Genomic DNA, 16,807 nt, shown 5'->3' with positions numbered 1-16,807 from the left:
CGGAATAAGGATGAGCAAACTGCCAGTTATAAAAAATGCGTACCGGTACCCAGGGGGCCCGCACAAAATTTTAACGTATTTGCTTAAATATCACGCAATGCGAACAATGCCTGTTACAACTTAAGGTTTTACGTTCATGAGTGTTTCCCTATCGATATATGTCACGAGGTTTTCGTTACCTAAAATATGTTTGACGTGCTTAGCCGTTGGGTATTTAGTCGTTCCAAGGAAAAAAATAAGGTTTAGGTTTGATAGTGATTTCCGATCGATACTCACATCCAGTGTTCCCTCTAAGGTGCGCAATTGCGCAGTAAAATTTGCCTTTGCGCACTTAAATCATTCTCATACTAAAACCAAAAATCTTCACTTTTTTAAGTTTGAGCATTTCGCATTTGGCTATCTTTTTATTGATGTTTGTAAAAGCAAGTAAATAACTCAAATTCGCATTGACGATTGTGACGTAATAAATTACTTTGTCTAATCGGTTTTCAACATCCATGCTGTGTATGTTTTTTATCTCACGTAGAATTAAATGTCTTCTCAGGAAAATCAAGAAAAAAATAGTTTAGAAAGTAGATGAACATAGCAGTGCAGTGTTTGACAATAATTCGGGATCTTGAAACCGAAATTTATTTTCAGGACGTAAATTTTTAACACAATTACAGTTTTTACGCGATTTAGGTGCAGATACAGCTGTGGGGTCAATAATGGCGCCCTCACAAGTTGACAAAATCATCTTGATAAATGCAAAGGAGCGGATAGTTTGTGATTCTTGATTGTGCGCGAAAAGCATCACGCATTATGTTTGTAAAATTAAACCTTTTGTCAATTTAATCCAAGTATTCAGTGGCGTAGCCAGCCGAAAATTTTGGGGTGGCCAAAAAGTTGGAATTTTCTGTTCAGCTTTTGTCATTGTATTAACTGCCGTAACGAACACAAATAACAATGCTAGCAAACCGTTTCGAGCAGCAACTGACTTAGTGTTAACGCAATACTCAAAAAACAGTCAAAGAGGAAAAACTGTCTAAAAGTAGTAAAAGTACATTAATGTATAGTAAATGCTATATTAACTACATCGTTTGTGACGTAACAATGCATGACAATTACAGAGTGGCATGCCTGTGATCAAATGTTGTGGTACTGCTCATAAATGCTACAAAACAAATTATTAAGAGTAAAATATTTATAAATTTTGGGGGGGGCCATGGCCCCTCATGCCCCCCCCCCCTGGTTACGCCTATGCAAGTATTCGGATTTTTTTTTCGCGCGTCCGCATTGTTTGCCATATCCTTGTTTCATGTCGTCACGCTTTGTGACGTCATCTTTAAAAGTTTCAAACCTCGCCCCCAATACAAAAAACATTGATCTGCCGCGAGCTCCTGCCAACGCAGCCGTAAAATATTCTTGCGCACCACAGAAATATTCTTGCGCACTACAAAAAATATTTGCGCAGTAGAAAATGTTCTTAGAGGGAACACTGCTCACATCACGAAATTTAGTTACTTTGTATCCCGTTGAGTTCCCGAGAATGATGTGGCGCCGGTAATACATTTTTGTTTGGACCGACCATCGCCTTCGCTAAATCGCAAATGGTGTTGCCACTAAAACACTGTCCGCAATCCCCATTCTTGAATTTTTTTTTTAATGTGGATTTGGACGACCTATTTTAGACACAAAACGGAATTTTTTTTTTTTAAGTAATTTTTTAATCGTCGGTTATAAAGCGAGATATAAGCACACTGACACATTATGGGTCAATAGTGATGAAGCTTAACAGGTAACAGCTTGATGGCCACCCGAGAACGATTTGGCACCGGGTACATATTTGTTTTAAATATGACGCCAATCGATTAACTGCCGCTTTTATACAGACCGTTTCCATATAAGGTTTTACTGGTATTTTGGGAAAATATTGTTCATTTCACACGTAATCAGCGGCTAAAATCACAGGGACGAACAGCTTCCAGTGCCATTGTTGTTTTACTATTACAAGCTACCTGATAATTGCGAACTACCAAAAAACACATAATGTGAAATTTATTTTACCGAACGTGTAGCTCCATGAAGTTCAACAAGGAAATTAAAATGTTTTACCACTTTACGCACTATTTAGCACTCTAGCCAGGATATAACGGTATCAGTAAGACTACTCTTTACAGTAGCCTACACTCTTTAGTAACATGGTAAATTGCCTTTTTTAAATCATCGACAATAACACGCGGCTCAAGCAAATGACGCAGGGTTCAAAATAATATGTAATAAAGTTATTAATATGCCGCAGCTTAATATAATCTTACATTTTGTTCAACCTATACTCAAAATGATTTAACCTGGGTAATACGCATTTGTTATGTACACACGCATTTGTTATGGGACAAGCCGCATCCTACTTTAACTGTGAAAAAGTATTTACTCGACCCATTTTATACACAATACGGAACATTACTTTCGGTTACAATTTAAATTACACATCATTTACACTTGAAATGGTACACCATAATATCCGTTGGTGATCAACAATGAAAAGTTTGATGGCTTCATACATTTAATCTACATAATAAAAGAGAAAGTTTGTGAGATGTAAGTGTGTGGCAAGATGTTCGCACAGTCGGTGATGATTATGATATGAAAGCGTTTGTTTTTTCAATGAGGATTTTTCTCACGTTTGACGCAGTTTAGCACCGGGATTACGTATTTGCTTAAATATGACGCTATCAAGCAAGTCTAGGCAATTGCTGCTGCAACCCAAAGTTTTACGTTTGGGAATTATTCTCAATTGACAAACGTAACGGGTTTTCGTTACTGAAAAGATGTCCGTTGTCTACGCATTTGTTGTGCTGCGGCGTTTCGTTTAAGGAGAGTCTGACATTTACCAAGATTGTATTTAAGCACGTATCCCAGGCCCGAGCGTTAGTTAATTTAATATAGGTATATTTATAAATTGTTGTGTTAAGTAGAGTTTAAGTAAAAGATAGTCCAAGTTTAACGTATCCGCGCAAAACTTTTTTTAAGCGCAATTATTACCTGCCGGGAAATAAAAAAATGAAAGTAAGTATGTTTCCTTAGTAAAGTAAAATTTTAATGTTTCCAACTAAGACTATTATGTTTAGGAACTTATTGATGCCTGTTTACGCGTAAAATTTAGGTAAATTTTATGTGGCAAAGTTTATACTTTTATGTTTAATATCTTTTTGCAGTTTGTTTAACCACTTAAGACAATATTGATTGTAAAATTGAGGGTCAGTAGAGTGAGAAGTGGTTAATTTGTTAAGAATTTTTTTTTTTTTCCTAAAAAACACTAACAAGTAGGTTTACCCAAAATTTATTTTAATAAGTTTTAATTTTAAAACTGTGAAACTTTTTCGCATGCCTTTCAATTTCAAAATGTTTCTCCGTATCGGCCAGCTTTTCTTACAATTCTTAAATTACACATTTTTCTCGTCGTGGAATTACAATTTTTAACTAACTAAATTATAAACGCTGTTCGCGTACTGTGAGTTGCAGTAATCTCGGATTTTACTTAAAATTTAAGTTTTTTGCAAAATAGAAGGTTACTAAAAATTCACACTTTCTTTGGTCGGTAAATTGACAACTAACAATATAAACGACATAATAGATGAACTTTTAATATTGACGTTATTTTTTAAATTAGATTTTCTATGTTCATTAATTCAAACGATTCCCTCAGCGGTATCACAAAGCAGTTCCTTAATAAGGGTTCCGTTTTAACATTTGTAGATACCTTAAATACAACTACTTTATCATATTGTTATGTAGAAACTGATTATTGTACCAACTTGGTATTATGGCAACCGATTTCGAGCATAGTTTTTAAATTCTGTTTACTGAATCATGTTCAATAAATTTGTATCACGTCGGTGGCGGAGCCCATAGCCTTCAAAACGATATAATTTTTCTGTAGTTCAGAAATATCACTGGAAAAATGTACTTCTCCCGCTATGTCACCTGCTGCAAAACGCATGAGGGCTTTAAGGGAGACAGAATCTGAAGAGCAGCGACGAAATCGGTTGCAAGCGAATGCAGCACGTAAATTACTGGAAACACCGGAGGAACGTCGGACTCGGCTCGAACGGACTACCGCAACACGAGAATTGTGGAAACAACGGGAAACACCAGAAGAACGTCAGACTCGCCTTCAACAAAACGCCGCAGCACAACAAATGCGTAGACAACGGGAGACTCCTGAGGAACGTCAGACTCGCCTTCAACAAAACGCCGCAGCACAAGAAATGCGTAGACAACGGGAGACTCCTGAGGAACGTCAGACTCGCCTTCAACAAAACGCCGCAGCACGAGCAACACGTGAACAATTGGAGACGCCTGAGGAATGTCAGACTCGCCTTGAACGAAACGCCGCAGCACAACAAATGCGTAGACAACGGGAGACTCCTGAGGAACGTCAGACTCGCCTTCAACAAAACGCCGCAGCACGAGCAACACGTGAACAATTGGAGACACCTGAGGAATGTCAGACTCGCCTTGAACGAAACGCCGCAGCACAAGAAATGCGTAGACAACGGGAGACTCCTGAGGAACGTCAGACTCGCCTTCAACAAAACGCCGCAGCACGAGCAACACGTGAACAATTGGAGACACCTGAGGAAAGGCAGACTCGGCTTCAGCATCAAGCTGTCCAGATGGCTGGGCTAAGATGTAACGAAACGTCAGAACAGCGTCAGACAAGACAGAGATCACAACGTTCAAGGCAAGCTACAGTTCGATCCCGGCCCTTTACAACTCAGCACTGGAATTTGGCTGCATTCAATTATAATCCTGTGCATGACTACACTTCAGAGAGTGTTGTTTCGGTTGGAACGATGTCAAAGCAATGTTGCATATGTGGCGCTAAAAAGTGGAAAGATGAAACGGCTTCGTTGTGTTGCAACAGTGGAAAAGTAAGTATATCATTATTAGTTGATCCAACGGAGACTCTATTAACTCTTCTTTCTGGCGACAATGAGGAATCCAGGCATTTTTTGCAAAATATCAGGAAATATAATTGTGCCTTTCAAATTACTTCTTTCGGAGCTAACATCGTGAGGGAACAGGGTTTTATGCCGACATTTAAAGTTCATGGACAAATTTATCACAGGATCGGATCACTACAACCGTCCCTTAACAGTGATCCAAGTTTTTTACAATTATACTTCGTTGAGGATTTGAACTCACAGGCTCACAGTAGAAACGCAATCTCCACAGGCACAATGTTATCATTGATACTACAATTGCAAGAAATGATCCACGAAAATAATAGTTATGTAAGAAGTTTTAAATGTGTAATGGAGACTACACCCACTGTAGACTTCCATGTTGTCATCGATGCAGACAAGATGCCTTCTGGCGAACACTCTAGACGTTTCAATGCACCAGAATGCAATGAGGTCGCTGTAATTATATGCGGAGAGCAAGCTGGCAAAAGAGACATCATACTAAAGCGCAGAGATAACACTCTTAAAAATATAAATGAGACACACAGATCGTACGATGCACTGCAATACCCTCTTCTTTATGTCAATGGGGAAGATGGATATCACTTTGGAATTCCGCAAGCCAACCCGCGTTCTAACAAATCTGTATCTTGCATGGCTTTCTATTCTTTTCATTTTATGATTCGGGATGCTTCCTTCAACCACCTTCATCGCAGTCAAAACCTTTTTCATCAGTTTGCCGTAGATATGTTTGCCAAAATTCAGTCTGAAAGGTTGTGTTATATCAGAACTCACCAGAAGGAGCTTAGAGCAGATTCGTATGTACATTTAAGAGATTCTATTAACAACGATTCGGACGGAAACGAACTTCCAACTTTGTATACTTCCTTTAAGTTTTACTGGCAGCCCCCGATACATGCATGAACGGACACAGGATGCGATGACATATGTTCGTCGTTTTGGAAAACCGGATCTTTTCATAACGTTTACTTGCAATCCAAAATGGCAAGAAATTAAGCAGGAACTCCTTCCAGGCCAAAGTTACGTCCACCGGCATGACTTAACTGCGCGAGTGTTTCACTTAAAACTCATGAAAATGATGTGTCTGATCACTGTGTCAAGTGTTCGGAACAGTAAGGTGTTATATGTACACGATATAATGGCAATAACGAGGTTTGCCACATGCGCACATCCTTTTATGGCTGGAAAATGCCATCTACACCAATCAAGTTAATTCCATTATATCAGCGGAACTTCCGGATCCTGGCGTTGACAAGCATCTTTTCAACTGCGTTAAAACTCAAATGGTTCACGGCCCCTGTGGTGCAATCAACCGGAATTCCCCTTGCATGAAAGACGGAAAATGTACGAAACGTTTTCCGCGAGCATTTGTTAAAGAAACCCAAACAGGCGAACACAGCAATATGGTTGCAACGATGCACTGAAGCAATTTCCAAAAGCCTGAATGTTTTGTGGTGCGGGTCAAAAACCAAAGCACACCGCGGGCCGCATTCGGAAGAGTCTAACTTGGGCTGCTGAACTTATTGACTACGATCAGATTTGGTTCAAAAGGCAGAGTTCAAACAGTTAAAAAACTATACTGAATTTTGGGTATCGCTTCTCAACAGTCCAAAATACCAAAATCTCAGTCTAAAAGCGATTTCCATTCTTGTTCGCATGCACCGACATACCTTTGCTCGCAAAGATGTTCTGCTCTTGTTAAAATTAAATCCAAAAAGGAATTCTATCAAGAATGTTGATACGGAAGGAGAACTTGAAACAAGGCTACCCTTCGCACAACTGACTAAAGAAATTCAAGAGCAGCGCTCGCGTTAACTGACGTAATATGTATTACTTATGAAGGTTAAAATATTATATATTATCCATTGATATACTTTAAAAAATATAAAAATACCATACCGGTACTTTTAACTTCAGACGAAACACCCGGTGTTGCCCATGTTAAATAGGGAAGAAAAACCAAGTTCATAGGCAAAATTCGAGCGTGGGAACCCAAACTAAAATATTTATTGTTAATTTCAAAAATTGAAGTGAGTTGAATAACCAAATGCATTTTTTAACGGACTAAAATAACGATTAAGGTCAATCAACAAAACAGCTTCAAAAACAGTACAATGCGATTTTAAGCAGTACCGGTAATAATAAACATTTGGCAGTCACAAACCTAATAAAAAATCAACCAAAAAGCACAACAAACATTCAACACCAGTATGAACTATATGGTGTGATTAAATGTAGTAGTAATAATAGGTATAGTTTTCGCAGATTTCCTTTAAATAACCACAACAGTAACAACAGATGTAATTTATTTCACCATCGTTAAACGTACTTTTTAGAATTAGTAGAAATCAAAAATATACTAATTGAAATTAAATAAACAGTATAATTGCAAACTTGCTCTTCTTAACGTAATACTTCTGGATAGACAATGTTTTTGGTCGTCCCAGACGGAGCATATATAAACAGATGGCTAGGGCTTCCGACACGTGAACATCCAACGTCAAGTTGGCCATGGGCAAAGCAGGATTCTTCGAGATGAATGCCTCCCACTGCTAACGTCTGACCTTGAGATTTGTTGATGGACATGGCGAAACTAAGACGTATTGGAAACTGTAGTCTTTTAAACTGGAAAGGTACATCTGTTGGAATTAGTGGAATCCTGGGTATTACGGCTTCATCACCTTTAGCGCATCCAGTGATAATTGTGGCGATAATCACATGTGCCATTAGCTTTTTAACAATCAGTCTAGTACCGTTGCATAACCGCGGCTGATCTAAATTTCGCAGTAACATAATCGGGGAGCCAACTTTTAGTTCTAGTTTGTGTGGTGGTAGTCCGGAAGGTTGCAGAGAGTTTAAAAATTCTATTGGAAAATGAACGATTTCTTCTTGATGTACTACAGTGTCAATTGACTTGTAAATTGTGGTGCTACCTGGAAGTTGCTGCAACAGTTGCCAGTTGATTTTGTTGACTGTTACGTTTTTTGGCGCAAGGATAGCTCTTTCGCATAACCATTCGTGTGACAAATAATTGTATTCTAAACCGGAGAATACCTTTAATAGCAGTTCATCTTCATTGATCAGCACTGTGCTGATAGAGTCTGGATTTATTGCGCCATTGCTATCCAAAGGGAATGATCCATTTCCAATTTAATAATACAGGGGCGGATTTCGTCGGCCTTGGTTCCCCTAGAAATAATTGGCAGGGTTTGTCGAAAGTCACCAGACAACACTACTGTGACTCCTCCCATTGTCGAGGAGTTGTTACGCAAGTCGTGAAGCGTTCTATCCAATGCCTCGAGAGCTTTTTTGTGAGTCATGGTGCACTCATCCCACACAATTAACCGACATCGTTGTAATACCGTTCCGGTTCCCGATTGTTTGGAGATGTTGCAGACAGGTGCGTCATTCGTTTCGAAGTTTAGTGGAAGTTTAAGAGCTGAATGTGCAGTCCGGCCACCTGGAAGTAACCTTGCAGCAATACCCGTGGAAGCAATGGCAAACGCAATCTCATTTTCTTGTCGCACTTTGGCCAATAAAAGGCCGATAAGAAATGTCTTTCCAGTTCCTCCAGAGGCATCTATGAAGTAGATACCACCTTGTTTCTGTTTAACTTTATCCAAAATTGAAGCATATACTAATCTTTGATCTGATGTGAGTTTTGGTTCATTTTGATTCACATATCTTGCTAAGGTTTCGGCGTCGTAGGAAGTTTCTCGAATGATTTCTGCAGATAAAGTAGCGGCAAATGTACGGTTAGGTTGAGGAAGACCGCACGTTTGAAGCTCCTGGCCGTTCAAATCCTTTAGCTTGTTGTCTATATCTATAAGTGCTGCGTTATACATTTCCTCCGAGTAACCTAGTTCTAAATCTGGCTGAAGTTGTTGGGCGCGATGCTTAAAATCTTCCGCAAAGTCGTCACGGAACTTTTCCCATAGCTGAAGTGGGCTAGCAGGTTCACAACACCTTAAAATAATGGCAAAAAGAACCCTAAGACTCGTTGCTGACTTGGTTACAGAAGCTTCATACAACGTGGCATCCCACTGGGCGTCATTCTCTAACAAATATAGCCTGCGACACGCCCATCTGTAGGTGGTGCACACTTCGCCATCTACTGTCCGAAGATCTTTAAACGAACGTGAACCTCGAAATTCGTGTAAAAGCATTCTCAAATAAAAACATTCATGCTGACTTGGGTGAACTGTGTAAACTCTACCTATAGCACTGTCAAATCTGATATCTGGCTGGCCGTCGACAGGGGTACCTTTCTTTCTACGCCTCCATTGCTTGCTGCTCCATGTATAATACGAAGGGACCTCATGATAAAGTAATGTTTTTGCAAATGAATCCTCTTCACAGAGCTTAAAAACGCTGTAAGTGTGGTTGTGCGCAGCGTTGTTTGTGCGCAGCGTTGTTTGAAGTGAAATAAACACGTTGGCCATTTTCGAGGTGAACTGCAAGCTGCTGAATTGTTGGATATCTTTGATGAATGGGAAAGCCAAAAATACGCCAAAAAGCCTCGTTGCTGCTGATGTATTGACCCTGTTGAAATTGAGTAACCTCATCGCGGTGGTTTTGCTCTCCCTGGGCAAAATCGCAGCGTCAGAGACCTTGTTGACGTATTTGCAAACGTATTTAATTGACTTAATTGAATTGCAAAACTCTACATTAATATGCGCATTGAAAATTTTAAGCAGAAGTGGGCAGTATAGAACGATCCACCTGTCGTCTATCTCATAGACCCGAACCAACGTTTGAAATCCTCCGTCCTCTGGTGCTTTCATTCAAGGGGAATTCCGGTTGATTGCACCACAGGGGCCGTGAACCATTTGAGTTTTAACGCAGTTGAAAAGATGCTTGTCAACGCCAGGATCCGGAAGTTCCGCTGATATAATGGAATCAACTTGATTGGTGTAGATAGCATTTTCCAGCCATAAAAGGATGTGCGCATGCCCCAAACCTCGTTTTTGCCATTATATCGTGAACATATGACACCTTCCTGGTCCGAACACTTGACACAGTGATCAGACACATCATTTTCATGAGTTTTAAGTGAAACACTCGCGCAGTTAAGTCATGCCGGTGGACGTAACTTTGGCCTGGAAGGAGTTCCTGCTTAATTTCTTGCCATTTTGGATTGCAAGTAAACGTTATGAAAAGATCCGGTTTTCCAAAACGACGAACATATGTCATCGCATCCTGTGTCCGTTCATGCATGTATCGGGGGCTGCCAGTAAAACTTAAAGGAAGTATACAAAGTTGGCCAAGTTCGTTTCCGTCCGCATCGTTGTTAATAGAATCTCTTAAATGTACATACGAATCTGCTCTAAGCTCCTTCTGGTGAGTTCTGATATAACACAACCTTTCAGACTGAATTTTGGCGAACATATCTACGGCAAACTGATAAAAAAGGTTTTGACTGCGATGAAGGTGGTTGAAGGAAGCATCCCGAATCATAAAATGAAAAGAATAGAAAGCCATGCAAGATACAGATTTGTTAGAACGCGGGTTGGCTTGCGGAATTCCAAAGTGATATCCATCTTCCCCATTGACATAAAGAAGAGGGTATTGCAGTGCATCGTACGATCTGTGTGTCTCATTTATATTTTTAAGAGTGTTATCTCTGCGCTTTAGTATGATGTCTCTTTTGCCAGCTTGCTCTCCGCTTATAATTACAGCGACCTCATTGCATTCTGGTGCATTGAAACGTCTAGAGTGTTCGCCAGAAGGCCTCTTGTCTGCATCGATGACAACATGGAAGTCTACAGTGGGTGTAGTCTCCATTGCACATTTAAAACTTCTTACATAACTATTCTTTTCGTGGATCATTTCTTGCAACACAACGAAGCCGTTTCATCTTTCCACTTTTTAGCGCCACATATGCAACATTGCTTTGACATCGTTCCAACCGAAACAACACTCTCTGAAGTGTAGTCATGCACAGGATTATAATTGAATGCAGCCAAATTCCAGTGCTGAGTTGTAAAGGGCCGGGATCGAACTGTAGCTTGCCTTGAACGTTGTGATCTCTGCCTTGTCTGACGCTGTTCTGACGTTTCGTTGCATCTTAGCCCAGCCATCTGGACAGCTTGATGCTGAAGCCGAGTCTGCCTTTCCTCAGGTGTCTCCAATTGTTCACGTGTTGCTCGTGCTGCGGCGTTTTGTTGAAGGCGAGTCTGACGTTCCTCGGGAGTCTCCCGTTGTCGACGCAGTTGTTGTGCTGCGGCGTTTCGTTCAAGGCGAGTCTGACATTCCTCAGTCGTCTCCCGTTGTCTACGAATTTGTTGTGCTGCGGCGTTTTGTTGAAGGCAAGTCTGGCGTTCCTCAGGAGTCTCCCGTTGTCTACGCATTTGTTGTGCTGCGGCGTTTCGTTCAAGGCGAGTCTGACATTCCTCAGGCGTCTCCAATTGTTCACGTGTTGCTCGTGCTGCGGCGTTTTGTTGAAAGCGAGTCTGACGTTTCTCAGGAGTCTCCCGTTGTCTACGCATTTGTTGTGCTGCGGCGTTTTGTTGAAGGCGAGTCTGACGTTCTTCTGGTGTTTCCCGTTGTTTCCACAATTCTCGTGTTGCGGTAGCCCGTTCGAGCCGAGTCCGACGTTCCTCCGGTGTTTCCAGTAATTTACGTGCTGCATTCGCTTGCAACCGATTTCGTCGCTGCTCTTCAGATTCTGTCTCCCTTAAAGCCCTCATGCGTTTTGCAGCAGGTGACATAGCGGGAGAAGTACATTTTTCCAGTGTCATTTCTGAACTAAAGAAAAATTATATCGTTTTGAAGGCTATGGGCTCCGCCACCGACGTGATACAAATTTATTGAACATAATTCAGTAAACAGAATTTAAAAAGTATGCTCGAAATCGGTTGTCATAATACCAAGTCGGTACAATAATCAGTTTCTACATAACAATATGATAAAGTAATTGTATTTAAGGTATCTACAAATGTTAAAACGGAACCCTTATTAAGGAACTGCTTTGTGATACCGCTGAGGGAATCGTTTGAATTAATGTACATAGAAAATCTAATTTCAAAAATAACGTCAATATTAAAAGTTCATCTATTATGTCGTTTATATTGTTAGTTGTTAATTTACCGACCAAAGAAAGTGTGAATTTTTAGTAACCTTCTATTTTGCAAAAAACTTAAATTTTAAGTAAAATCCGAGATTACTGCAACTTACAGTACGCGAACAGCGTTTATAATTTAATTAGTTAAAAATTGTAATTCCCCGACGAAAAAATGTGAGTAATTTAAGAATTGTAAGAAAAGCTGGACGATACGGTGAAACATTTTGAAATTGAAAGGCATGCGAAAAAGTTTCACAGTTTTAAAATTAAAACTTATTAAAATAAATTTTGGGTAAACCTACTTGTTAGTGTTCTTTAGAATTACCTTGGTAGCCGTGAAATGTTTTTGACTTGATTTAAAAAATTCTTAACAAATTAACCACTTCCCACTCTACTGACCCTCAATTTTACAATCAATATTGTCTTAAGTGGTTAAACAAACTGCAAAAAGATATTAAACATAAAAGTATAAACTTTGCCACATAAAATTTACCTAAATTTTACGCGTAAACAGGCATCAATAAGTTCCTAAACATAATAGTCTTAGTTGGAAACATTAAAATTTTACTTTACTAAGGAAATATACTTACTTTCATTTTTTTATTTCCCGGCAGGTAATTGCGCTTGAAAAAAAGTTTTGCGCGGATACGTTAAACTTGGACTATCTTTTACTTAAACTCTACTTAACACAAAAATTTATAAATATACCTATATTAAATTAACTAACGCTGGGGCCTGGGATACGTGCTTAAATACAATCTTGGTAAATGTCAGACTCTCCTTAAACGAAACGCCGCAGCACAACAAATGCGTAGACAACGGACATCTTTTCAGTAACGAAAACCCGTTACGTTTGTCAATTGAGAATAACTCCCAAACGTAAAACTTTGGGTTGCAGCAGCAATTGCTTAGACTTGCTTGATAGCGTCATATTTAAGCAAATACGTAATCCCGGTGCTAAACTGCGTCAAACGTGAGAAAAATCCTCATTGAAAAAACAAATGCTTACTGTTAACTGTTGCAATAAAGCTTTTTTCGCGAACTCTGCTAAGTATTGCGTGGGTAAACACATTGTAAGAAGTCATTAGGCTTTGGCCTGAATCACTATCGCTAACAAACGGCTTGAAAATAAAAATTCAATTCTTCGTGAATTTGCGAACTCTACCTAAATTTTAGGCGGTAACAGGCATCAATAAGTTCCTCAACATAATAGTCTTAGTTGGAAACAATAAAATTTTACTTTACTAAGGAAATATGCTTACTTTTAGTTTTTTATTTCCCCGCAGGTAATTGCGCTTGGAAAAAAGTTTTGCGCGGATACGTTAAACTTGGACTATCTTTTACTTAAACTCTACTTAACACAAAAACTTATAAATATACCTATATTAAATTAACTAACGCTGGGGCCTGGGATACGTGCTTAAACACAATCTTGGTAAGTGACAAATCACATTGTAACATTTTGTAAAAACACGTTGTAAATCGCATTGAGTGTGACGTAACATTGTGATGCAACACATTATAAATTGAAAGTGAGCATTACAACAGTTTTCCACCAGTGAGCTAAAGCGGCGCAACGTCAATCTGGTCGAACATCTTGCCACACACATAAGCTGGATGCACACCGCGAAACGATACGATAACGACAGGGGAATTCCCAGCCGTCGTCCGACCGCCGTCTGACGCTCTGAACCGACGCCGACGGTTGCTACCGACGTTTAATGCACATTGCTTACGATTGTCGGTTACAAACATATGGGTTAATATTTACAAATTCGGATACTAACGGAAATAATAATTAATCTACGGCTGACAGACTAAATTACCTTACACCTCCTCATTCATAAATTAAAGATCAAAATACAAAAATATGCTGTTGTATTTATAGTTGCTTCAAATTTCCCATACATATACATACATGGGTAAATGGCAATGTAAATTAGATAGAGACACTGTACATAATATGAAATAGAAAAGAGTGCAATCATAACACTTAAAAGAAACCTGTTTTTACATGACACTGAAAACAGTACTCAAAAAAGCCAAGTCATTGGCAGAAATAAAACCCAGTGATGTTGATTATAGCGGAATGGAAGGCTAAAATAGTATTACTTAATTGTCTATTTCTTATCTCTATTTATACTAACAGTCAGTTTTGTGTACAGGAAAAATAAATGTAAATGTCATAATTAAACAAATGCAGTCATCTTGAATAAGTGTCCATTGCCAGAAAACAGTATCAAATTTAATGGAATTTACACAGCAGATGCCTGATTTTTCTAGCATCATTGCACTATATCATTATTATGGTAGCCACAGTTAACAAAATATTAACATAGATGAATATGTTATTGTAATGAGCATCACATGAATCAAAATTAAATGGTACAAATCTCTTGTAGCTGCAGAATCAATAGCCACTGTATGTATGACATTAATCCTAAAGTGTTTGCCACCCAAAGAAACAAAACAATTTGGGAATATACTTTTGACTTTGTTGTCTGAGTCAAATTCAGTCATTTATAAGTTCTAGTTTTTATTAGAGAAATATATTTTGCCAATCCGACATCATCAGTCTCTAAAAAATCAAACACAAAACAATGCAAACATGTAAACTAGGTGGTAGAAATTAAAAGTCATAAATAATAATAGAACCAAGAGCAACAAACTATGTGACTAGGCATAAAATCTAAGATAAAAGTAATAGGTAGGCCTATAGGAAACTGGCCCATCCTACTGCCCAAGTCTTGGGAAAAACAACAACCCGCTGTGTTTGACACAGCGAAAATAAAAAAGGAAAAAAGGGTGGCAACAAAGAAGATAAGGCAAACGGAGAGGCCCATGTAACTAAAAATAAAAAAGTAAAAACAGAGAAGACACATAATTATTTGATTCCGGGTAAAACCATTTCAAATGGTAGCAATATACTGCCAACTCTGTTGTCTGAGTTAAAATCAGTCATTTATGATTTTGACTCGACAACAAACTGGAAAGTATATTGCTACCAGTCATTGTCATCATTAACGTGCTTTAGGGGGAGTAGATATCTTCTTTTCTACATATTCAGTTTGCAACAATTTGGGAAGTTCCAAATAATCTCCTGTAATTGTGTGCTTAAAATTCTTTCCAACCAACAACAGTCCAAAGTGGTTTTGAGTTTCTTTCGAAAAGTGGTCTTGAGTTTTCTTTTTTGAAAAATCAATTAAAACAGAACATGATTAGAAAAGTTATTTGTCTGAAATAATTGCTAAATAAACACATAAAAACATGCTTATATTGATTCAGTCATTTGAAAAGCAAAATCACACTAGTGTCAAAATTAATCTTTGCCCTGGACTCAATAGCTTACAAAAAATTTAATAAAAATTGTTTGCTGTTTTTGTTTAAAATGAGTTACTTACTGTAGTACATCATAAAACTGGTTTGACATATGTTTTTATAACATATCATCAACCCATACACATCTAAAAAATATTGCCAAAATTACCTAAATATTGCATCAAGTGTCTAAATTTTGCTTTCCATCATTTTTACCCTGTGTTTATCTGTTGCATCAACCATAACACCATTATTACTTAAAATATTGAACACAACTTTTCACATTTAAGTTCAACAATTTACGAAGAACATAACGACATTAGCATTTACTGTTTAAAAGGCTTCAACTAGTAAAAATAATAAGGTGGCGTTTGCCAAAACTATAACTGCATGTTTTTCCAACAAAAGAGCTTCCCGACGCGCTAACGACGCCCGACGAAGTAGGATTGAATCCTACTCGATCGGGCCGTCGTAGCAAGCACTTATCGCGTCGGGAGAGCCGCGAAAATTCGCTTCTCTCAGTATGCTCTGACGCGGTGTGCATTGGCATACGTAAGCGCTCGTCGGCGTCGCGTCGGAAGGCGCTTACGACACGATAACGACGGCAGTGTGCATTGGGCTATACACACATTTCACAAACTTTCTCTTTTATTATGTAGAAGGCTTTATGTATGTAGTAGCCTTGTTTCAAGTGCTCCTCCCAATAAGCGTATCAACATTCTTGATAGAATTTCTTTTTTGGATTTAATTTTAACAAGAGCAGAACATCTTTGCGAGCAAAGGTATGTCGGTGCATGCGAACAAGAATGGAAATCGCTTTTAGACTGAGATTTTGGTATTTTGGACTGTTGAGAATCGATACCCAAAATTCAGTATAGTTTTTTAACTGTTTGAACTCTTCCTTTTGAACCACATCTGATCGTAGTCAATAAGTTCAGCAGCCCAAGTTAGACTCTTCCAAATGCGGCCCGCGGTATGCTTTGGTTTTTGACCCGCACCAAAAAACATTCAGGCTTTTGGAAATTGCTTTAGTGCATCGTTGCAACCATATTTTGCTCTAACTAGTGCAGTGGTTCTTAACCTGGGTTCGATCGACCCTTGGGGTTCAACGCAGCTGTTTCAAGGGTTCGGCGAAAACGTCCTCTGAAACATAAATGCTGTTATTTCAAGCTAAATTTGAATCTCTTTTATTTGCCAAGGTGTAATGTAATGTTATAAATCGGCCAATTTAATCTATATAAATGCAAGTTTATAATTTGATTTTGCCAAGTTTCAGCTGCTAGGAGGAAGAACAAATACTGAGCGAAAATTTGGGGTTCGACGAAAACTTGCGGAATAACATAAGGGTTCGACAGGTTACCAAAGGTTAAGAACCACTGAACTAGTGTATCACAAAATTTTACGACAGATATCCTAAAGTTGCTATTTTGTGCTGGCACACCTTGAACTGGTACAG

The 16,807-nt window shown here is 38.8% G+C and overlaps 1 protein-coding gene across 1 annotated transcript; it reads left to right on the top strand.

Moving 5' to 3' along the window:
• Positions 1-5,300: 5,300 nt before the first annotated feature.
• LOC146138099 (uncharacterized) lies at positions 5,301-5,873 on the top strand. Its single transcript, XM_083394516.1, has one exon. It carries the CDS (start codon positions 5,301-5,303, stop codon positions 5,871-5,873), a length of 573 nt encoding a protein of 190 aa, XP_083250642.1.
• Positions 5,874-16,807: the final 10,934 nt, after the last annotated feature.

This window comes from Ascidiella aspersa, chromosome 7 (genome assembly GCF_963924565.1).
Source record: "Ascidiella aspersa chromosome 7, kaAscAspe10.2, whole genome shotgun sequence".
In the NCBI taxonomy this organism is placed as follows: Eukaryota; Metazoa; Chordata; class Ascidiacea; order Phlebobranchia; family Ascidiidae; genus Ascidiella; species Ascidiella aspersa.
This window is presented reverse-complemented; position numbering and strand designations above follow the sequence as displayed.